General features: G+C 43.4%; 1 protein-coding gene across 5 annotated transcripts in view; it reads left to right on the top strand.

Moving 5' to 3' along the window:
- The window catches only part of Ptp99A (Protein tyrosine phosphatase 99A), a 243,869-nt gene that overhangs the window by 203,199 nt on the left and 15,169 nt on the right, over positions 1-25,501 (top strand). For all 5 annotated transcript variants that reach the window (XR_001100291.2, XM_012362619.2, XM_012362618.2 and 2 more), the window contains 3 exons: positions 9,218-9,399; positions 17,424-17,611; positions 17,705-17,819. Coding sequence is in view for 4 of the 5 variants with exons in the window: in XM_012362619.2 (XP_012218042.1) it covers positions 9,218-9,399; positions 17,424-17,611; positions 17,705-17,819 (485 nt within the window). In the remaining variant the exon portion in view is untranslated. The remainder of the gene's footprint in view (positions 1-9,217; positions 9,400-17,423; positions 17,612-17,704; positions 17,820-25,501) is intronic.

The following is a 25,501-nucleotide window of genomic DNA, read 5'->3' as shown; positions in this document are numbered from 1 at the left end:
ATGTAAACAGTCAAAATATGAAAGAATATCAAGTCGATTAAACGAATGTATTGCTGATTTTAGGAACATTTCCATTTATGCGTAATTAGTCAATTATTTAAGAAAACATATATACGAATTTTCATTTATTATCCAGATGGGAGAAAAAACAACAGGAGAATAAAATAGCTTATACAAATACTAATTAAGACGCGCAGCGCAGCGAAACAGAGCAGAGACTTTCGCAACGCTCGGCGATGCACTCGATTGCATCGCGATATCGTCACGCTATTGTCGATTACGTTGCGGACAAGCCGTCGAAACAAAGGCTACCGAAAAACAAACGCCGCGCGCAATATCGACGGGGGTTTCAATCATCGCAACCCAGGTACGCCGTGTTCGCGTTTTACCAGAAAAATTTCGTGCCAATCGAGCGCGACGCGTGCTCATTCGTAGTGCGGGCGTATAAACGCGAAGGAAAATGTTTGTTTACGCGGTCGCGGAAGCAAGCGGTTGCGCGAGAGTGAAAATAATCTATTACGGTGGAGAGGAGGACACACGTTAGAGTGCGGCACCGCCGGCAGCGAGGACGAAATCAATGGCGTGCTGTTGGAAAACTCGAGATTTCCCGCGTTTCCGCTTCTCCCCGGCCGCCCCTTGCCGCTGTTCGCCATCGTTCCGTGCATTATGGGTGTACTTTTGCTTGTAACGCGCATAAAGTAAACGCGAAACGTTGCAGCGAGCTGCGGCAAGATGAACCGGCCCGTGAAACTTGGATCATTCATTCGTGACAGCATCGGTGCGCTCCGAGAATTTATCCTAAAATTTGTGTTTTTGCCGCAGACGGAGCGGACCAATTTCGCCTCTAAACGCAATTGTTAACGTTCGATCGGTTACGGAAAATATTCGAATCCACAGATTTGTCTTCTTCTTCCTTCTCTTTTTTCTCCCCCCCCCCCCCTCCGACGTGCTTGAAGCTTTCGATTGGACGCTTTATTGCGTCCTCGACGCTTGATTTGTCACATTTTCGAGCGAAACAACTGTCATGAAATGTTTTACTGCGCAGTTTCCTTATTCGCGTCCTCCTCGCGGCTCGCCGTTTCGGGATGCGCGCTATAGATATCTATGGCCGAAATGATTTATCGTTGAAGGCAAATAAATTTCTAGCAGCTTACAAGAGTTCGCGTCTAGTTAATACGTCGCAAATGGTGAAATTTATTATCCATAAAATACGTCAATCACGTCGGCGCGATTTTATCCGCGAGTTCTCGTCGATCGCGCTCGCGCGCGGAACGCACAATAATCTCGTCGTCAAAACGGCCAGCCCGACCGACCCGAGATCGATAAGTGCATCGAAGGTAAACTCGAAAATATATAGGACGTATGTATATAGGACGCGAATATATATATCCGGCTGCGCGTTGATTTATGCGACGCATCCACACGCACGAGCGCGGCCAATGGCTTACATTATTTTTAATCTGGACTTGATCGCGCCGCTGTCATTTTCGACACGACTCGTTGACGTTCAAGCCAATGAGCGCAGGAAGCCCGCGACGTCGACAACGGCGCGCGTCCATCGTAGCATTGCATCGTAAAGCCTAGTAGAATATAAATCCATATTTGCTCTGCGAGCTTCCGCACATGCGGCTGAACAACCCGGATAAATAAACATTAGCCGTTGTATGTGTGTGTATGTGTGCGTGTGTGTCGGTAAACGTTAGCAAATGCGTACGATAAGTCCCTTTCGATTCACGACACATTCTTTTCCTTCGATCCGATATATAAACGTCCTTCTTCTAAGATATATAAACCCCTTCTCCCTCCCTCCTCCCCCCGTAAAATCGTATTTACGAGCCGGATAAGACGCGAGTATGAGGTACGACAGATTGTCGGCGGAGGATCTGAGATCCTCGGATTTCAAGTGACACAGATCTATAACGTTCTCCGCGGAAGTGCACCCTATTGAACTTGGCGTTGCGCTATCGGATTATCATTGACATTTCGATGGTTGTGCTGGGTGTCCGAGCCGGCGATACGTAACGCGCACCGATAATACGCGTGAATTTACCATTCCGTTTGAGCATAAACAATCGTGACGTTTGCCGCGAGCCAGAATCACGGCCTGCGTTCGGCGCGTACGTTCCCGATATATTGCGAGCGTCGCAAATCTTCGCTAATTGTCGCAGATTACCGCAATAATCGGCGCGACGCGAAAACCGCTCGTATTCTCCAAGTTTTGCGCAATCGACTGTAACGCGAAAGCGTTGTATCGCCGACCGGGCGATTGGAATTAGTGGGTAGACCCTCGCACGCGGAATCTACATATTCCGGAAAATGGCTATTCACAGTTTGCGACGAACGTTTAACAGCGCGTTGTAAAGAAGCTCGTAAAGTAAATAGCGCAAAGTGCCCGTAAAATAAATAGTGCAGCTTGCCGCGCCAAATTTTTTACGCGCAACAAGTCCGCACAGTTTCGTGCGAAGCGTGTACGTTTCGTTTGCTCGTATTTACGACGCTAAATAATGACGTAATTTCGGACGTATAACGTCCGGTGCGCTGGCCGGCTCGTAAATGCAAAAGTGGCATTTAATTGCGATCAGCGACGTTCGTTTCGTACATTTATGGCGATGAGGCACGGTGAATTAATCCGAAATTATTCATCGCAAGGATACAACGTTTTATTCATTTTATGCAATTTATTCCGCATGCATCTCCAAAAGCCGTGCACACGCATACGCGTAATGCGGTTGATGCGCCGATATACAACGAATGCACGCGTCCACGGAAATATGTATGTACACGTCGGCGAAGAAAACTAGGCCGATCCGATCGCATTTCGTCAACGCGTATATGCGGCAATAAATTACACGTCGCTCAAGCGATGTGCGATGAATAGAGAGTGAAATTCGAAAATAGTGAGAATTCGCGAAAAACTAGATTCGATTTGTTAACGTTTTATTTTTATCATTCGAGTCGCGGCCGTCGAAATCGTGTTGGCGCTTTTGAAGCCAACTCTGTGACGTAAATCATGCGGAAAAACGGGCGGCGTAATGTGAAGATAATACGTCATTAGCGAATCGTTATTTCCCGAAGGATATTTTTCCGTTTAATCGCCAGGAATATCACGCTTGTTTCCTTCAGCTTTCCTTTTCCGTCTGATTGAATTCACTGGAATTAATTGGAACAACCGAAAATATTTATTGTTGAAAAAATGTCGCGTAATTCCACGCGTGATTCCTTCTTTTCGTATTATTTTTAACGAAAGACTTAATCAACAACACAGAGGACTATAAGAATAAATTAATACACAAAAATGAACAAATTTCGGCCACAGTTTATCTTCAATTTACCAGGGTATGATAAAAGAATGAGAGAATTTAGATAGAAAAAATTTTAAAAATTATACAAATGTGGGTGAAATAAAAAAAATTGATAAAATTAAAGTAACAAAAAACGGACCGACCGATCTCACGCGCCATCCGGCACGATATGCCAGAGTTTAACTTCAATATATATCACGAAGACAGTAGTTTTACAATTTTTTATATCTACTACGGCTTTCATTAGATTGCGCAATTTGAATAGAAGAAGAAGCTATTTAAGGGGCCAAAGTCGATTTATTAATGCTCGAGCAGAGTAGTAGTCTAGTTGGTAATACCGGTATGTAAGACGGCTTTGTAACGTCGAGAAGCTACGGCTAATATAGTTAATTGGTAACATGTCGGATAGTATCCGCGCGCAACGTGGCGTGTAATGTAATTTGGTTGTCAAATTTACCAGAACGCCGCTTGTACACACGATATATGTATTCCGCTTTGTGCGGAGAAATCGCGCATAACCCGCGCTGCAGAATTTCGCGACTTTCGATACGATATTTTCGCGCGGCAAGCAAAATTGATGTCGCGTGGTGGCGCGCGATGACAGCCGCGGCGGATCGTCGCGGTGGATTTACCGTAACGCAATCGCCCATGATCATTGTAATTGAGGCGCGTCATCCATCTTACATTTGTCGATCGGCGAAATATACTTTATTACGACAGGCGGTGGGAGAGAGAGAGAGAGGGAGAGAGAGAGAGAGACGATGCGTCATGCGATCGCAATCGGGGACCTATAAAGTACGTGACACACGACACAATACGATCGGGAAAGCGGTATTCCACCCTCGATGCGCAAACGTTTCGTATATTCTCCGCGGCGACAGGTGGATCACGGAAGAACATCTCCGACAATCTGAAGCGGACGGACGGGCGAACGGTTCAGGAATTGATTTATCGAGACAATATATCAATTCCTTTAACGCATTACGGCGTACGCTCCATCGTCGTCGAATGCGAGAAATCAATTATTATAGAGTGCGCGCCGCGGCTTCCTAAGATGCTTCAATTTTTCCGGCGTTGCTTTTGCGAAGTTTCCTCTCTGTTTCTCTTTTCTCGTTTTTTTTTATACACCGAACTTTGGCGAAACTTTATTATCAACTTTTGTTATCAAAGTTCCCAACTCATCTCGCGACTGGCGATGCAATAAATCTTAAAAAGATAATAAGCAGTAATTCCTCGAAAACGAGTGGCGTCTTTTGTCTCACTGGAAATTCTCACACGGGAGGGAAAAGTGGATATATTTTTTCCTCCGTGCTTAAATATTTGCGGAGCGTGAGTCGAATTCCGTTGGGTAATCCGGTTCGAAAGATTGCTGAAAATTTGATATTCGCTACCAATTGCCGTCACGGGTGCGGATGCGGGTGGATTCGGTTCGCTCGACAGTTCGATATTATGCACGAAACGCATGTCAACGCGCACCTAGCGAAATGCGCGCGGTTGTTTGGCCAGGATCCCCGATGTTGGGGATTTATCGGGATTGCACTGGCACACACACAATAGACCTGGAATTATGAAGGACCCGTACCGAAAGTTTTGATAGGCTCTTTCTTTTCGTGTCGGAGATGGATTTAGGTTTTCCCAAAACTAAAGTTTTCATTGTTCCATCCTGAATCCTCACGAGCCCCTTTTTATATCCCCTCGACAATGGACTCTATCCTGTCCTGTTATTGTATGCATCTTTGGGAATTAATATGCCAGCCGGCGTATAAAGTTTACGCGTAAAAATAACTATTCAAAAGCTATGTATACACAGATATCGATACATTGTGTTCTACTTGCACTGTAATATTTTCGAATGCTCTATTTTTTTAGCGAACATGTTGATATGTTTATAAAAAAATCGAGAAATTGATTACTTTGTGAACAAGTGATGAAAATAACCTTGCGTTAAATTAAATTATAGAATGTGGCGATCAAATATTTGTTAATATGTAATTAGAAAGCTGTAATGACCTTTTCCGGCATCTTTGCTGCGGAAAAATCGGCTTTGAAAAGAGATTTAACAGACAGTCAAAGAACTTTCCATTAATAAGTGATGTGGCAAAAGTGGAATATCCTGTTTATAGGTATTTTCGATAATTCAAGACTGAATTGCTTTCACAGACTCGCGGCTTTAATAATTTATACGTTATCTTTTACGAGGTAAAAGTTCCAAAATTACAAAGTTAACGTATTCGGGATTATTTTAGAAAAAAAGTGTATCTTCATTTGTGTATTGGGAGTGCGATTCGCGCGGAGAAGTCAAAAGAAATCGACGCCGCGAAATTGTTTTTCATTCGCGAACGAGCGAATAATTAATTGCTCCGAGTTTCTTGAAATACGTTTCTCTTGCGAAAAGGAAGTACGGACTCGCGCGCGCTTCTTTCGCTCGATAGAAAAAAATCAAGATGAAGAACTGAAACAATCAATTACTCCCGCAAGCCCTGATAAGAAAGTTGTTTCTCTTCGGGATAGAAATTTAATAGGCCGCATGCATTTTCCTCGGCTAAATTAAGTCTTCGCGATGTTTGCGTAAGCGCGACTTTCTGAGAATGAAAAAGACAATGCCTCTTGAATTCCACTCTAATTCGTCGCGAGAGCGTGAGGATCCGAATCGTTAAATGCGGATGTCATTTACTCGTTTAAATCCATGTCTCGCACCTGTAGCGAGCGCATTTTTCGTACAAAATATATGTATCGAGAATTCAAACGAATTTGCCGCACGGCGCAATGACACGAATACGTTAATTGGATACAAGTCGTCGATTGCTTTTCCGCGCTGAGCTTCCGAGCGCAAAAATAGCGCAAATAAAAAACAGACGCGTCAGGTCATTTTTGTATTTAATTGCTGGATCATTCCCTTATCTCACAGTGGCAAATTGGCGATAGGGGTTTGTCGGCGGTAAATTGGTTGCGCCCTATAGAGGGATGTTGAACATAGCATAGCGCCGGCAGGAGGTACAGTGAATATATGTGTCTATTGATACGCGGGGACACAGCTGCAATATGCGCGCGCGCGCGCGCGCGTGTGTAACGTAATTCTTCATTCTTCACTTCTATTGTAATTCGCCTCGCCGGCTCACGTATGACGTGTATTCTCTTGCCGCGTGTATTACAACGACTAAATGCGGCGATTCTCGTCATTATGTTGCTTTTGAGCGCGATCCCGGCGATAAGCTAAATGAAACTTACAATCGAATCGCTAAACGTATTCGTTGAAGAACAGTGAAAATGTAACTCCCCGTGTTTTCCCCTCGGCTAAAGAAAACTATTTTCCGCTATCTGATGTAGCTGCGAAACCGAGTGGGTTACTTTAATACACTAGAGAAAGATAAACCGCGGATAAACCGTGAATAAATGGTATTTTATCGCCGCTGCAAGATTATGCTGATGAAAAATAAGGGACCGGCAAAATACTTGGAAAATTAACGTCGCCAGTGTACCGAGAGATAACCGCAATTCGCTGTACGTGACAAATACATTATGTTTATGTGTGTGCGCGCGCGCTTATGTATGTAACGCGACTTCGTACGCACAATACCGGTGGATCGAACCGACCCTCGCGAATGCAAACTGTGGCAATTATTTGAACCGCAGCTGCGCGGAAACTTTCCTGTAACAGATCGCGCTACGATTAATAATCTATATTAATTACTGCAAAACGCAGATATGCAATTCGGAGACGATAAAATCTCCCGCCCGCCGTGCTGGCACGCTGCGTCTTCGACCGCTAATTAGTCTCCGAGAATTACACTACTCGACACACATTCCGAGGAAGTCGTAATTATTTCGCGTGTAAATTCTCCGACATTAATTTCGCCAGCAGTTTATTACGTCCAGCTTTTTCACTCTCACAATTTTGCGGAATTTAAGAAAATATTCATTGATTTTATTCTACGCTGCGAAGGAAAATTCCAGAAGTGGATGTTGCACGTGACAGTTGAGCATTCGCGGACGAATAATGATCATCTGCCTTTTTTAATTTCACGATACTCTTGATACATTCGCGATGCATATCGAATAATTCAAAATTTATAAACGCGTATTTGTAAACAAATTCTTTTGATAAACGACGATCCGATATTGAGAACCGCGTTTGATTGTAATTACGCGGATTAATTGACGCACCGAAACGATCGCCCGTAGATTTATTCGCCGCTCCCGCTACTTTATCACGCTGGCGAATAATGCGACATGCGTTTATTAGAAAGTTAATTAATTTTTCATGGATATTGATCCGATAAATTGCAATCGATTGCGAATGTCGAGAAATGCGTTTCGTCATAATTGCGCAGACTCTTTAATGCATCACAACGATAATTCGTTGACGCATTCGCCACTCTCGATCTGTCGTGAGTACGAAGGTGTGTGATCGCATGAAAATTCCGAGGACTCTCGCGACATGTCGACATGACGACGACCGTTGCGCGAATGGATCTCCTAGAGACAAGCGGGATCAGCTGTCTTAATTAATCCATTATAACGATCCCTCGATGCTCTTCTCAATGCTCCTCGATGCTCCGAGGCTGAATGGCACTCGAGAAGCTCGTCGAATGAGCGAATGCCGCGAGACACGCGTATTAGATAATGGATTCTACCGACGGACATGGCTCCCACAGAACGCGAAACGGCGGACACCGATCGCGAATATTCAGATACGCGATTAAATGCAGTCGCATGCGTATACTAATGCACCGATGATCGCCCGTCAGTAGATTCGGCATTGTCGATATTCATTTGTATGTAAAATTCGTCTGTGTTTGTGCCGGTATATACATTTTTATAATAAAAGATTGAATTGTTTGAAGATTTATATAAATGATTTAACTCGTTTTTTGACAAATTACGATGCGAAAAACGCCGAAATGGCGCTTAATTGTCAGTTGCGCAAAAATGTTTTTTAGCGGCAGAACTGTTTATTAAAATATTATTAATGTGTAATTAAACTATTCGAGCTACTCGATATTCATTTGAGAACCAAGTACGACGCGAGAAATGCCGAAATAGCGATCTAAAATTCGATCACGTGATCGCTTAACTTTCCGTGCTTTCGCATGACGCAGGTGAATTCCTGAGAGACCCACGTCTTTCATGTGTAAATTTTGAAAGTGATCTTGGAAATTGCCTAGATCATGTCTAAAGTTTTAGCCCATCCTTGACAGTTTCAAAATTTAAAGAAATTTTATACTTGTATCGCATGATGTATCTTTATTCTTCAACATATTTTCACGCGTCATAAATATATATATTCCGGAGTCTTATTTATTTTATATTTAATCTTGCTCGCGAAGTATATTTGTAAATTATAGCCGTATATTTTAATATTATCAGCCTGTGTAAAAGAATCTAGATAATTCTGATTATTTACCATTAGAATCGGCTGCTTTCTATGCTTTGCGACTAAAATACTGAAATGAGATTGAGAGACTAAGAACATGCGCTGCGTTAGCACAAGAATCGCGCATCTGGGAACGCGGTTAGTTACAAATTTGAATATCTTTCACAGAAGTTGGCCTTCGTCTCATACATAGAATGCCCCAGCGAACGTTACTTTCGGAAATATTTTCTTAATGCATTTTGGGAGTTTCATGCAACTTTGCGAAAGAGGCAGGTATAGACATGCGCTATCACGTTGAGCCCCTTAGAATCGTACAACCACGATGCTTGCTCTCACAGATAAAAAAGAAAGAAAAGATGGGAGAGAAGGATATTTGATAAAATAATGTTAGATGGATAATCTTGTATAAAGGTTTTCTATAAAGATTTTCAAGTTTTCTGTAATATGAATATAGTAATTGAAAATTGTACATATATAATTTTATTGTAATATGAATAAAGTAATTGAAAATGTCATAATGCGACGCATTTGTTATTTCCAGCATCGGGGAAAACGGTGCATGGAACGGAACGAAGGAGATCATAACGCCGCACAACGAAACGTTTTACACCGTCGAGAATCTAAGGCCGTTCACGGTGTACAGTTTCCGAGTGGCGGCGATAAATGCATTAGGACGCAGCAAGGCCAGTCAAGCATCCTACTATATGGTGACTCTTCGTGAAAGTAAGTTTTCTCTATTTTAATTCTCTTTTTCTGTTTTGTTTTTATCGGGTAGTCGACCGATACTGGTACATTTTTACCGGTCGCCATCGCAGCAAGTGTGCATATGCAACGTATTTTGTTGCGGCATATATATTCTTTTGCAGAATATAAGAGATAAAAATAGCATTACAGCTGCACCGAAAATTCTGTTTGTATTATAAATAATACATATTACATTTATACTTTAATCAAATTAATTAAACTATTATTTTAATTGGATGGTTTCCAAAAACGCAATAATATATCATAAATATTTATACACTTATGTAATTGTTATAAACATATATATTTTTAATTATAAAATAATTGTTAGGGGGAAATGTATATATATAATTATTATAAATTATTAAACGTATTATAAATATATTAATGTCTTGATACAGCAATATACGTTGCGCGTAATTAGAAATTGTAATGTGAGAGACTTACTTTTTCGGTAAATAGAAAATGAATCATTCTAATTAATTTATTCCCTAGATTTTAATGTTATTTATTTATTGGAATATTTTATTAAGAAAATACGCGATGCGTTATGTAGAATTTATTTCTAAATTAAGCCGTCGCGCGGTCGCAAAAGTGCTCTCGTCTTTTAGAAAACTGACAGTAAAGTTTGCGGATGAAGGCCAATATCGGCTACGGCATGTCCTCTCGTCGCGTACATCTGCGTTCCAAGCCGATTCAATCGTCCAAATTACATCTCCCGCGGGTTATCAAAACGAAGTTTGTCGACCACGATGACGCTGAGAGAGGCGTCATGCTAAATTAAACGGTTGACACCCTCCGGTCGTTAGCGCGCCGGCGGGCACAAAGCGTTTGACGGCGAGGCGAGGAAGAAGACGAAACTCCGACGGAAAGGAGGAAAGTCCGAGTGTTGGGAAGTGTTGGGTAGGGATTAAGAGCGCGAGCATGGCCAGTTCTCGGCATCCGGGGAGGCGAGAAGAAGCCGTTCAGAGCGGCTAACTAAAGGGGTGCTAATTGCAGCCGGCAGCCGGCTGAGTGTACAAGCAGGCTTGAGTCGAGCCTATTCTTTTTCTTTTGTTTCATAATTCACCTTCTCTCTTTCTTCTTTCTATCTCCCTTTCTCGTTCCCTTTCTTTCTCACCCCCCCCCCTTTCTCTCTCTTCCTTTCTCCGCTATTTCCCTATTTCCTTCTTCCGTCAGGCGACAACGTCAACGCTTCCGACGTCACCGACGTCGTCGACGTCGCTCTCCCGCGCGTAATAAAATAGCTTGAGCGCCCGCCTCGCGCAAAGCGAGCCCTATAAATTCCACCGAGCTCGAGCGCCCGCGTGCAATGGGGTGGCTAGTAACGTGTAGTTGTATATATACGCGCCACGGACGACAAAGTTTGCGTGCACGGCACCGTGGACCATCTCCTCTCCACGCTCTACCCTTTCCGACCTGGATTCCCGCGCGTCCTGATCGCAGGCCCAATTACCGCGTTACTCGCGCGCGCGAAGGGTCAACTCGCGGTCCAGCGGGAATTAGATACCTCGTGGATTGTATATACCGTCGTATGTGGAATTCGGATTCATTTTAATGGACAAATGAATAAATGAGAACAGAATTTTTTCGGATCTGTTGCAATTGATTTTTTCTTTGTTTTTGTTTTTTATAGTTTTATATAATTTAATTCTACACTCCATTGATCATTTATCTAGTATTTGCGAAAAATACTTGTAGGATCAATTTAAACAATTAACACTTGATATATAATCAATATTACGAAAAATATTTTATAATAAATGCTATGTATATAATTTTCAACAATGTTTCAATTTAATAGTTTTGCTGAAAACTGGCATTCAGACATTAGCTATCACAATGCATTTATACGTATATTATGAATATTGTTATGATCTTTATTATATATTACACTATTTATTATAGATAATATAATAAAACTCATTATAATTTAGTTTGTTTAGAGAGTAAAAAAATAAGACTTGCATTTCGTGTTCACATTTATTGCTCACACATGCTTGCGTACATACATACCCTTTTAATTTTCAATTTATTTATTAATTTATATTAATATACTACACCCTATAGGAAGTACACTATATATTATTATGTAGTAATACAGTTATTAATTGTATAATATAATATTAATTTTAATAGCTTGCCAATTAAGTTTTAAATTAAAGCGTAAATTTGGTCGTTGGATATTTTGAATATAGTGGTTCGCCATTGCTAAACATTCCAATGTCATATTTAGCTTTATATTATAATTATTTTGATTAACGCACACATTATCTGCATTATTAAATAAACTATTGCCTAGATATATAGATTTCTTCATTCATTCATTATGTTGTTGCGCCCGCACTTCTCGTAGTAGATCAACGAGATTCATCACGTACTCGCTCGCATTTCACACCCTGATCCTATTTCCTAGACGCTTCGCATCAAAAATTGAGGCACCAGATTGCGCCGCGGTTATTTCCAAAGCGGAGCGGTGTATAACAAAACCGATGCTATTAAATACCACGTAACCGTGTCGACGTCGGCGGCGGTGGCGGCGGCGGCGGCGGCGGCGGCAGCAGCGGCTCGTCGCTCCAGCGCGTGAGATGGGAATAATTATCCGGGTTATTGAGACGCACCCGTATTGTCGAACCCCTTGTTACTTCCTAGTATCGTCACATTGATACGTGTGTACGCGTGAACGCGCGAGTACACTCGATGTCAATAATTAATTTAAACGCCGCGAAATGTCGCCCCGTGGCGTGTCATCGCCCCGCGCGGCGGAAAAAATTCGGCGATATTACCCGGCGGCGGCCGATGAATCCCGTTCTACGCGCGATTACACTGGCGTATCATCAACGTTGGCGCTTTCGCAATTTCCCGTCGCAATATCGCGCGTGCGATCCGATCAGTTGTGCCCCGAATTAGCGTCCCGTGATAACGTCCCGCGATAAAATCGAAGTAATTTTTTACGTGACCGCGGCCACACGTACGCTTTCTCACGGTGGTTTAGGATTCCGATAACTATCGAGCCGCGTATCATCGGTTGATGAATATATATTGGGAAATGCAATATTGCCGAACTTTTGGGACATGTGTGTAGTTTTTGCGCAGTGTTAAGTAACACGATACACTACGAATTTTTCTATACGTATTAAAAATGGGATGAAAAAAAAAACTTTTTCACGAGACGCAGAACGCGATCGAAAAACGATACATTCGTCGTGCGATGCACGTTGCTGGTTCACAACGCGCGCGCGCGCGCGCGGATGAAATGCAGTCGCGATATATTCGCGTTGCCGATGCAACGGGTATCGTATGTACTCGAAATCGACGCGGCGGCGCAGCATATGGAGAAAAGGAACAAGTAGTTTTGCTACATTCGACTGCTGCTACATTTCTTACGTCGCTTACGAAGAGATATACTTTTTTCACGCGAGATAAATAAACGTAAGAGGGAATACATCATTAATGTGAAAAAGGAAGAAGGTGTAAATTACTCCTTTTTTTTTTTTTTGTTTCCGTCCGTAATTTTTCTGGGACCGTGGATAAAAAAGATTTATTTCTTACGCGGCATACTCTCGCGTTTGTCGAAACGTGCTCACCTGGTTTCCAGCCTTTATTCATTTTTAATTATGCGCCAGACGTTTCAGATTGTAACGAGGAAACATTGTTGGCGCGCTCTCTGAAAAACGATACCTTTCGCGGTCGGTCGGTCGGTGCGGCGTGGTGCGACGCGCGATTCGTTTCAGTTTGCAGGATACGAATGGAATGCGGCAGTCGATATGCCCACATCGACATCAACGATCGTACGAGTGTCGAGTAATGCGTCAATATTGACAGGACGCGTAGACGGGTCACGTTGCGTGCGTTTCGTGCAAGCGCGGCGGCAGCGGCGGCGGCGGCGGCGGCGGCGGCAGCAGCGGGTTCGACGAACGAACGGCGGACGGTCGCACATAGAGGAGACCCGGACGCGCATTGGTTTATGCCACCGGATTCTAATTCGTGATTCTAATTCGTGGGTATCGGTGCGGTAGGCCGGCCGGCCGGTCGGATAGGTAGGTCGGCGGTAGCGCTCGCGCATTTCGCCCGCTCGCCTCCCTCGCGCGGCAACAGCACGGGAATTCACGATGGCTCAAATGAAAGCACCCCCCGTGCACCCGGATCAATAGGGCACGGACCGACGAAACTTCTCCACTACCACTTTACTCCGCGGCCGGGTTCAATACGTACACGGCACCACCGCTTCTCGTGCCCATTTCCGGACCTCGTTCGCTCGCTCTCGCCATAAATATACAGCGCAACCGAGCTACCAATTAGCTATCGGGACACCCGTCGGCACTGCGTCGTCCTGGTAAGTTCATTCGCACCGACGAGTCCGAGGGTTGGTCTGAAAATTGCAGGAACTCGGCTATGGAGGGTTACAGTTCGTCGCGCTCTTTTTTTTTCTTTTTTTTTTCTTTTTTTTTCTCTCGGACATCTTCGATGTCAGTGAAAAAGCACGTCTCTCTAAGACTTTTGTGACAATCCTGCTGTAACTGCGATCAGACACGAATCGTCATGTTCAAGTATTATATGAGAATTTTTTTACATGAATAAGAGGTAGCTTTCTTTCTGAATTTCTAATTCCAATTGCTATTTTTCCATTTTTTTCTCTTTATAAGAGTTTGATGTTATATCGCCACTGATTTCGGTTGCACCAACTCGAGAAGATTACGCATTGTCGGTGACCGCGCTGTTAATTCAGTATATTGAGCAAGTTGGGCAGATTAACGACCGCTTGTAATAACAACGATAAATGAAGGACTCAAGGCTTAATCGCCGGTTGATTCAGCCGAGGAATTTGCTCGTCGATTAAATGTGCATCACGCATTCAGCATAGTTAATTTCTACGTAGGATAAATTGAGAGAGCGAAGCCTCTCTCGGGCGAAAACTCGGATGAAAGAACGCGGAGGAGAGAGACCGAAAATGAGGGAAAGAGAGGGACTCGCATTGTTGCCGCCGCAACATCCGATGGGTCGGGGTGCTGGGCAAGTTCATTCGCGAGAGTCGTCTCGAGAATCGGGAAAGAGCGGTAGCTTCTGCCTGCTGTGAACTATTTTCGATTCCGACGGGGTTGATAAAGTAGTGGAGGGACTCGGTGGATGCAATAAAGGCGCCTTTCCGCGAGTCACGTTTCGACGTAGCGATGGAGCCTAAGGAATCTCTATAGCACAGTGACCGAAGTAATTTATTTTCCGCCTTGATATTACATAACGACGATACTTTGTCCCTCCTCGGTTAAATGATGAATCGTCCGAGGACTCGAAATCACGATTCTTGATTCTATCCCATCATTATCACGGTAATATTCATTTTTCATGCTCCGAGCGATATATTACGATCGAAATATACGAATTTCGCACGTGAGCGCGCTGAACCGCTTAATCGCGAGAAACCTTTATTTGCGAAAAATAATACAGTGCGTATATCGTGCGGAAAAATAAATAAATTAAAATTAATTATGAGAGTACACGAGGCATCAATTTGGATCGAAATGGGGTAATTCCACACGTCGAACTGTGTAATACGCTCGCGTCTTTACGACATTATTATTAACGATACATAGTATAACGATACGTGGAGCAGCATTAGCCATGTTTACATGGTTTGTTGCGATTAAGCGGTTCGGTGTTCACGGCGAAATTGGTACTTCGATAATATATCGCTCGAGGTATAAAACCCCGGCGTAGCTATCGTCATAAATGCGCCGACGGAGTAATAATAAGTTAACGCAGATTTAGCGCTAGTAAAAAAAGTGCAGCCCGCATTTATCGTGGCGCTAAATTGCTCGGCGAAAGTGGAGAGCGGAGACCCGCTTTTAAAAAGACTTATCACTTTCCACTTATTCTGCTAATACCCAATCGGCTTGCCGGCTTATCACTCTTTGACAGATTATAATCTCTTCTGGTAATCAAGCAGCGCAATGATTAATCGATCGCATTATTTTGACGTCGCCTGTGTGTACGCAGAATATTGGAATTTTTTTTTTCTTACTCTAACATTTGTAGGAATTATCAGAAAAATGCAATTAACGTGAAATTGTCTTTTTTTTTTTAAGCATAAATTATCAGTCGCTTCTCTCGCTTTGGCTTCGAATGCAAATGTCGATTCGAGGGGAGAAGTGAATCAAATATTAATTAATCAAATAATTAGTTACTAACATTATCATCATTAGAAAGTTTCTTATTTTTCCATTACCGACACAATGCACGCCTGATGCCGCGCGATTATCCTCACGCGCCATTAGTATGCGCGATCGTGCAATTAACGCTTCCACAGGTATTAACACGACGGATGGGACGGTCGGGTTAACTGAGCGGCGACTGACACACAACGCGCATTAAATGTCTCGGTATTATTTCTGCGACAATTTCTCACTCCCGCGCGGTCGAGTCAGCCAGCGTGCCGACGCGATATTCATGACAGCGCGCGGGGTCTGGGTGTTTTAGAAGTGACGCGCGGATGCTAATTATTTCGAACGGCCGTCGCTCGCCCCTGTGACAAGGACAACGAGCGGCTCACCTGCTCCGCCCTCCCGCCGCCTTTGCGCTTCGCGTGCGATAAGGCAACCCGAAACAAATTGCGCCGCCTTTAAAATTATTACGCGACCATTTTTCCACATCCCCTCTCCCGCCGTGCGTCGCGACGTCATAAAGACTGAATGACCGTGTTGCTTCTCGGATGTGTAAAGTACATGTGAATGATATTTGGCTGCAACGAGATGTACTTTTTAAATGCGAGATAATCCGATCGGCCGCTAATTTTTCTCATAATGCGGAAAGATATTACAGTTCGGAGTGGAGCGAACGTATGAAGAAAATAATATTTAATTATTCGACGAAATATCTATTAATCTGTAATAAAGAGTATTTTTCGCCGGCAACCAAATCCGATTACAGAGTGTCTTATTCATTAAATTGTTTTTTTATTTTAACAATGCGGAATGTAATGCTATTTTTCAGAACTTCTATTATGAAACGTGTTACACGTCGGAAAAGTGATATCCGATTCTCGATGAAATTTCTATAGTGTTTTTTATATGTAGGAATAATTGTCTCATTGACTCCGTTTTCCTATAATGACGCAGAAACGTATCACTTGCTATGTAGAAAAGAGATTGCGATATCGGTGTGCGGATTTAGATGCGGTTTACGCGCTCGCGAACATGAATTAAAAATATTCAACTTTGAAAACAATTCCATGCGGATCAATAAGCGATGCGTACACTGGTAAACGATCGTATGTATAAAGAGATATTGTTAACATACATAGATTGAATGATTTCGACGAAAATATATATCCAATATTAGGATGGGGAGGAGGAAAAATGTATTCGCGCCTGCGTCAACAGTACGTACATACGTACAATCCGCGGAAATTTTATATCGTCGGCCCCTCCATACATACAGAGACTTGAAATTTCCAAGAGGATATCCCGCTAGTTTAAAAATTTATATCCGCGATTGCCGGTTAAATATTACGTTTTAATTTTTTTCCATATTCGTTACGTATTTACCCGTGTTCGACGATTCGACGCAATCACAACTATCGATTTCTGACCGACAACCATGCCGTTCAACAGCAACTTTAAATATTATTTTTACGATATGTCATACCGCCGCGCGTTGTTCTTTAGAAGCGATTCTTTTTTTTCCCGTACATTGATCGATTTCTATAGCGCGTGTACGTTTTGTTCGAGGAACTCCGATAAGAGACGTGCAATTTTCACCGAGATTTTCTGGAGGAAATAAAACTCTATTTTTTCACGCGGAATATACGATATACGAGGTATTTGGATAAACTGATCACTGCGAAAAACTTTTGCCAACTTTTGTGCGTAACAATATTTATGAATATAAAGATAATACTTCTGCGCGATACTTTTTTAGGATTAGATGCCGTGCGTGTTTATTTTTAAGACCCTCGTCTCCAAAAGTTCAGGATTCAGAGGATTTACACAATGTATGATTGTTTGCAGTCCCAGAAGGAAAACCGACCATCACCGCAGCTCATAATACCTCGGCGACGTCTATTTATCTGGCATGGAAACCGCCGAATCGTGACACCATACACGGCGAGTTCCTCGGGTATCGCATAGGATACCGACGACGCGAAAAAGCGGATGAAGAAATGAAAAATATTTATATCCGCGATCCTGCTGTCGACGTAAGTTGCGTGACATATTATTCTAGTGCATTGTTATTACAAAAAAATATGTATGAAAAATAGAGGTACATTTTTTTTATCTTTGCTTTTCAGAATCACAGTATTCACAATTTGGATACCTTTACGCAGTACCTTGTCTCCTTGCAAATATTCAACCCCGAGGGTCACGGACCGGCTTCGACTGTAACAGTGATGACCGACGAAGGCGGTAAGTAGAGAGGGGAAAAAAAAATTATTTTACCTTTTTTTTTTTTTTTTTGCTAAAGCTGAATGATAAAGTTGAATGTAAAATTAAGTTAGCGGGGAATCTCGAGTACAGTAACAGATAAAGAGCGCGAATACCCGGGTACGGTAAAACAGAACGTGATATCATTTGTGATAAAGCATTCGTGGAAAGCTGGCTTAGCTGGAGCTGCAAGGCAAGAGTTCTTCACTGATACGAACGCAAATATTTCTTTGTGCATTATTTATTTATATTGAAAGTATATAATTATTATAATAGATTTGCATTCTCCTCAGACTTGAACTCGGCATTTCTGCCGTGTTCGAATCGAATTCGAAATGAATTTATTAAATTACATAATACATATAACGAGTATATTATAATTAAAATATTATAATAAAACTTTAAGAAATGTTTCGAAAAAGAAAAGAATCGACGAATTCTTGAAATCGAAAAACCTGTTTATTTTTGAAATATTTGAAACGCAGTACGATAATGTAAACGCATCTACTGCTGGTGATTCATCATTGTTCTGAATCATCATCATGGCTCTGCGCATTTTTATGCGCTGACAACTTTCTAGCCGTGTTCCAGCCGCACTCTCATCTGAAATCTCATTGTGAACGCCGAAGTTTCTTCGTTGCGAAGGAAAGTGCATTCTCACAGCAGTATCTACGGATTCTCAATATCTCATGCTCGTGTTAGATACTCGCGCTTGAGAGTTTCCCAAGCAGTGCAATATTTCTTAACATTTTCAATGGAAGATTAGCATTAAAAGGATTTATTCAAAAAAAAAATTGAAGAATCTTATTAGAGTTGTGTAAGACTTCTTTTTACAAATTTATCAAAGAGAAAGAAAGAGTGAGAACGAAAGAAGGGATAGAGAGGAAAGCTGAAGATAGAGAAGGACGGCAGAGGCAGCTGATTCAAAGATCCAAGAGAGAAAGAGAAGACGCCGTTTGCGCGAGAGAGACGAGCGGAGCGGTCACGGGAGAAACGCGCAGAAGAGGGGATCGTGACAGCCGGCAACCGTGTGCGAGAGGAAGCCGACTATACAGAGAGCCCGGGAGAAACAAAGACGGGGATAGGAGGCAGGAGAAAGAGAGAGAGAAAGCGAGAGCAGCTGCCACGGCGTTTCGGTCGGCGCCCCGCCTGGTCGACGATCGATTTTCCCCGATTTTTCAGCACGAGAGAAGCGTGCCCTCTCGAGTCGGCCACGGCGAGCACGTCGCATCGCGCGCCAGCCGGTTTCCTCGCCGTCCACGCCGTCATCGTCATCCGGGAGCGGACACGCACGCGGAACGGAGCGCGTCCGTGTCTGCGCACACGTGTGTGCCTCTTCGTTCGCTCGGGCCGCGTGTGAAACTATCGGACTAATACGCGCGCGATATATTAAACGGAGAAGGCGGCCGCTCTGTGTGTGTGTGCCCTGTGTATACGTGTGTGGGTGTAGTAAGCACGACAGCGTGCGACGCACGCATCGCGGCGTGGTCGACATCCGGAAGCGAAACTCGCGGAGCTTCTTCACCAGCGCCAGGTATAACTGGAGATAATCCGCAACAACAATGTTACGAGGCGGATACGAGCCGCGGCGACGAGCTGCGACGAGACCGCAAAGCGTACGCTTGCATTCGAGTGCGTGAACGAGAAGCGAGCGCGAGCGGTGCAGTGCGAATGCGCTCACGCGTACGCGCGCAGTGACAAGTACGCGTCCCCGGTGTGAGTGTCCGCTCATACACAGAAAACAATCACGCGGAATCGCGTGCGAGCGAGTGCTCACTGTCGATTGCGGTCGGTGCGGTCTGCGTCGTGAAATTGCGATATCGGCGAGTGCGAGAAAGCGAAAAATCAGGACCGACAGATCCTGTCCGGACGATTATCTCTCGCACGAAGCAGAGAGAGAGAGAGGAAGAGAGAAAGGGAGAGAAAGAGAGAGAGAGGGACTCGCCGAGATGGCGGCGCACCGTCGATTCCGACGACGCCTTCTCCGGGTCGCTGGTGACGCCTAGAAATCGTAAGGATATATTATCAGAGGCAAATCCGTTCGCCCGGGTGCGATCCTTTGTTCGGGTCGCTACGAGCTGTTGCTCGGCTGGAGGGCCTCGGCGCTCCGAATCGGATTTCGGAGTAGTGGGTAGAGACGTCGGGGTCGAGGGGTCGATATGACGCGAGCGCGAGCGAAATGTGCATGTCGAGCAGTGCCGAAATGAAGCTGGAGCGGCGCATCCGGAATGTCCTTAATATTCATCGGCAGGTCCGCTAACATCGCGATATATTCTTCGCGCTTTTAGGGCTCGTCTCTCGTTCGGTCGCAGCTTTCGTTTCGTGTGCGCAAAGTGCAAAAAATGTAGTGTGACACGGACAGGTCTATTGTGTCCTCGCGAAAAATCTCTTTATGCTGCCGTGTCTGTGGATGACGTTTTGATGAGTGCGCGAGACAGTAAAGGAAGAGAAGGAAGAAGTTAATTACGATGCTCTCGTGGAGGAACGCGATTCGTATATATATTATATATATGTTTTTTATAAAGAGAAATAACATTTTCTAAATTTTTTTCTCGTTCATTCTTTTTTCCTTACAAATTTGTTTTGCGATTAATCAGTTTAATGTGAATCATCACCTCCTGTCCGAATAATTTCAAGAAACACTAATTAATTTCGATGAGTGTCGTTAAAGTGATAACGAGGAATAAATTGAAGTCTTTTCCCGTCGTTTAACTTTCTATTCGTTTGTATTCGATATAAGAAAAATTTCTACTGGGGCATCTAATTCGGGATTTACGAGAGAGACTTTGATAAATTTCGATGATTTCCGTTTGTGCTTACATCCTTTCTATTCGATAAAGGGAAAATAACGGTCGACACAACGCTGCTATGAGTCATGTCGGTTAACAATGACATGTATCGGCATTTAACTCGTATACTCCATTCATATTCGACGCGAGGAAAAATAAGGATCGATACAATTGAATCAGACACGAGCGCCATTGAATAACAAAAGTGGAGGAGGGATTTAAATTGTGAAAAAAGAAAATCGATAAACTCAGAGTCAGACTGCGAGCGCCGTTGAAGGATGAAAAAAGCGAGGCGAATCACGGCTCCTTAACTTCCGCTCCGATTCGACACGAGGAAAAATAGCGACCGAATGATTCCGTCGATTGCGGCGCGGCGCGACGACGCGACGTTGAAGGACTCGTCGTAGCGAGTTCGATCGGCGAAACTCGGTGCATCCGCCGCGCCGGCCGCGTGGAAGCGCGAGGGGGAAGGGCGCGCGGGGAGCGACGACGATTCATCGTAGGGTCGACGACGGTGGCAACGCACGCTCCGGTGCTTCTCTCGCTCAAAAATCGCACTCGCATGATCGAGGTCAATCCGTTCCGCGCCGCCGTTTCGAATCGTGGACTCGACGTTCCAATTTCGACGAGCGACACTTGACGTTCCTCCTGAACGGTCCGCGCGAGTGCATCCGCGCGCAACACGCGTCCCCACGACGTCTTTCTCTTCTCTCCTCGGTCTTTCTTTCTTCTTCTTTCGAACGGACGAGAGAATATCGTGCTTTGAAAACTTAACTCTCCTTCAAATATCCTCCTTCGTTCCTCCTTCTCCGATTTCACGGAAATGAGATACGATTGCGCGAATAAAATACTCTGTAGCGCGAATGTCAATTTCTTTGCGCGTTCTTTGCGAGGAGAGCGTTCATCCTCGAGAAAATAATCCGACGCAATTTTCGATAATGCATTGTCTCGTTTCGCGTCGACGAAACGTGGACGAGTCGCGAAATGGGGCGCGGTCTCGCTGCTCTCGTTTGGATGATTATATTCATGCTTCTGTCGCATTGTGAAATAAAAACTCGAGCGAGCATAGGATTGACGTGGGAACCATGGATTAGTCTCATCCGCTTTTGCATCTTTCCTTTTCCCGTAAAAAATATGGGACACTCGGATATTTGACCGTTTAAACGTTAACACGTTTCATTTATTCCGCTGTTTCGAGCACAATAATTTTAATCTGAATTACTTTAAACGCAAGCTGGACAGATATTACGTTTTAATCATCGTTCTCGTTTGAACACAATGCAAAATATGCTGCAAAATATACAATTCACTTCTTTTATTTGAGACTTGCAACGCGTAAAAAGAACTTTAACGAAACGACATTATTCCTTTATGGACCAATTGTGGACCGTTAAATGTAATCGCGCGTGTGTGCAATTCTTTTGCATTGAATAAAAAGTTTATATTGCCGTGAAATAACACATGTCACGCTATTCGCCGTCATTATTCCCAAGTTCTTGCAATTATTTATCTATGGTATAGTGCCAATTAGGCGGTAAATGGAATATGAAACTGGAACGCGATCCTCTTTGTACGAGAAGTACCTCTGTCTCTCTTTCTATTCCTCTCCATTGTCAAGGAAACACCATTGTTATTGGCCGTCCTGTAATTTGCTTCTTTATCCGTTTAATCCAGCATTCAAGCTAACTCAATTTCTGCTGCAACTGACATTTAATTGTTCGCACTGCATCAGGAATAGTCACTCTCGCGTTGCTTCGAAAATTCGATTTTCCCGTTCTCTTGATCGGAAATTGAAGAAATGTACAAGATACTGACAAAGTTTAAATCTTGAAGATATACATTAGAATTTAATTTTCGTAAAGGTAAATCTGGACAGTTTTTTTTTTTTTTTTTTAATCAAAATAGATTGAAAATGAACAATCACAAGTCAGCTTTTAAAAATACGAGCGAATGACAAATTCTTCATTTGTAATTCCGGCACGTTTTTCGAACAAAAAAAGTTTGGGAGTAAGATTTAATTAATAAAATATTTTACATCGGAGATAAAGATGTTACAAGGATGACATTCAATTTGTTCCGAACAAATATTGATTTGCAAAGTTTCCAACTTTAATCTTGTTTTAACGTTAAATATACTTTTTCACTTCTCTCTCCACTTTGCTCTGCTATTTCAAATAGATTGAATGACAGGGCTCGATATGTCGATATTAATCAGTACAGCATCGTGCACCGTCGTTGTTTACGAACGCAGTGCTATATTCCCCTAGTTTCTATCCGCTAAAAATGCAGGGGGAAGTCACTCGACAGCGTTTCAAGGGGGCCGAATAATCCGCTGCTATGTTCTTCCCTCGTGGCGTGATCGTACGATCGATGACGGATATTTGGGGACGCGATCGTCAGAGCATAATGACAATATTACAGTATCTGTGTAGCGATGTTCTTTTCCAAGCCTTTTTTGTTATGACATTAAAGCGTGATATTCAAGCAGCTGCTGTCGCGATTTACAAATTGCTGAAACGGTGCACGCACAAATATTATTTTTTTTTTACACGAATTAAAGCGTAGCGCTATCGACGGCAACTTTCAAGAACCGTTTCGAGGTTGGATAGATAATTGAGTCTCATCTTATAGAGCTGTCGCTCCACATATATACGTATATCGCGATTTCCGCATCCGCTATTCCATGCACGCTCCACTCCGTCAAAAAGCGCCACGATTCTCACTCGAATCTTTCGCGAGTGACGACCGGATTCGCACTCGCGATGGACTCGTCTCGGAATTCACACGGAATTGTTCGTTCCCAACAGGAAATAACCGTTCTCGAATATAGTGCCGCACCAACTGTCGTGACGCGTGCGATAATTTTGCTGCCGAAAAGTTGATTCATCGCTTGATAACTGGAGAGAACTTCCGCGTGCGCAGTGTGACAGTGACAATGGACCGAGCGGTGAACAACGCGTCGTTATGCGCTCTACTTAAGACTGCTGCGACGAAGACGGTGCGATAATTGAGAGAAATAGCGCGAGCGCGCCGTGCTCCACGGCGAGGATGGGCGAGTTTGTGAAATAGCGGGCGGATCAGAGGAGAGACGCACGCACACACGCACGCACGCGAGCACGCGGCGTCTTACAGCTGCAGCTGCCGCAGTGCGCGGAGTAAGAGGAGAAAACAAAAGGAAAAGAAAATAATAAGATGTCGTGGGCCAGCGTGGCCAGTGCCGCTCAATTGGCGGCCTCGCTAGCCCTGATCCTGAGATTCCTCATCGTCACCGCTGCGTACCCGGTCACGGAGACGACCGACGGGCAGACCTTCTTCGAGCGGACGACCTACATCGTGCCGGTGTCTTCCACGGAGAATGACAGCGATATTTATCGAGGTAATTCGCGGGAGACAACAGGCCGACGCGAAACTGCTTGCGAAGAGTTTGCGTGAAGAAGCGGGACGTTTAAAATGATAAGATGATGAAAAGGGCGAATGATAAAGCGACACATTAATAGTAGGAAATATAATTTTAAAATGATGCAAATAATAAAGAATAGCGAGGAGAAATATGTACCGATAATAGTAGGAAAATATATGATAGAAAGAGGAAATAAAGGGAGGATATATTTCGATAAGGCAATATCGCGTCACGCCGCTGTTAAAATACAATATACTTGGAAGCGTTTTGAAGCTACGAATTAGGCGATATGAACTCTATCTGTATTATGTCTGGAAATTCAGGCTATTTGTCGCCGTCTTAAGTTTCCTGAGCGCTTCATTTAATAAGCTAGCCATTGTTAATCAGTAGGCAAAATGTCAGCAATGTTGACAGATTGACAGCAAATTTGATCAAATGTTTGATCATATTTACTGGCAAATAGCTTTGATCGAATTTGATTAAATTTGCTGTCGATCTGCCAACATTGTTAACATTTGACTATTCAGATTACACAATACTGATATTATTAAACGAAACAAATTAGATTAATAATTTGTATTCTTTTCAAAAAAAGCAGGGTATTTTTAAAATATACAAATAGGTTAACGAGCTGCGATGAGATAAAAATCTCGTTACTTGGTAGACGTTTAAACGCTCGATTAATTGGTAAAGCGCAAAAATAAACGCGTGAGTTTCACTAGGAAATGCCACGCGCTCGCTCGAGTATTGCGTTACTCAGCGCGCGCGCGCGCGGCGGCCACTTCGTAATCACCTTGCGAGCATAAGATTGTCGCTTGTAATCGACGCTTAACTCATTTCCCGTTCCGTCTCGATTTCGCGGAACGCGTCGGCAGTGCAACGTACGTGCGTTCCGTCCTCGCGCGAAGACGCTTTGAAGAAAAGACGCGGAGGTCCGTTTTACCTTCTTCTGAAACTCCGCGCGCTCACCTACAATGCACACCCATGATTGCGCAAACGTTTTGAACCAAGCACACATGTATATGTATAAATACGTATATGCATATGCACACACGTGTATTATGACACAAGTGTAAACGGTTGCGCTGGATTATTTTGCAAGCCGTTGTAATTGCCGCAAGTGCGCTGACTGTTGCGGGAAAACGATATTTTGCAATATTTTTGTTGCACACGGGATTTGTTCGGCCGTAATTGTGGATGAATCGACAACGATCGCTTTGTTCCCCGCGTAAAAGCGTAATAAAATATTGACAGGATTAAAATATTGACAGGATCAACGTGCTTTGCGCGTTTTGTACCTGCATAAAAGAGATACACGTCATTTGTTTTTTTTTTTTTTTTTTATTTTGTTATGCAGCGTACAGCCGAAGGCGCGTGTTGCCATGACAACAATTATCTACTGATCTTAAATGTCGTCGGAGCATAATTGTGGAAATATGCTTATTTCGTATTAGTCATCTTCAGGATCAGCTTGC

Source organism: Linepithema humile, chromosome 1 (assembly GCF_040581485.1).
Source record: "Linepithema humile isolate Giens D197 chromosome 1, Lhum_UNIL_v1.0, whole genome shotgun sequence".
Classification (NCBI taxonomy): Eukaryota; Metazoa; Arthropoda; class Insecta; order Hymenoptera; family Formicidae; genus Linepithema; species Linepithema humile.
This window is presented reverse-complemented; position numbering and strand designations above follow the sequence as displayed.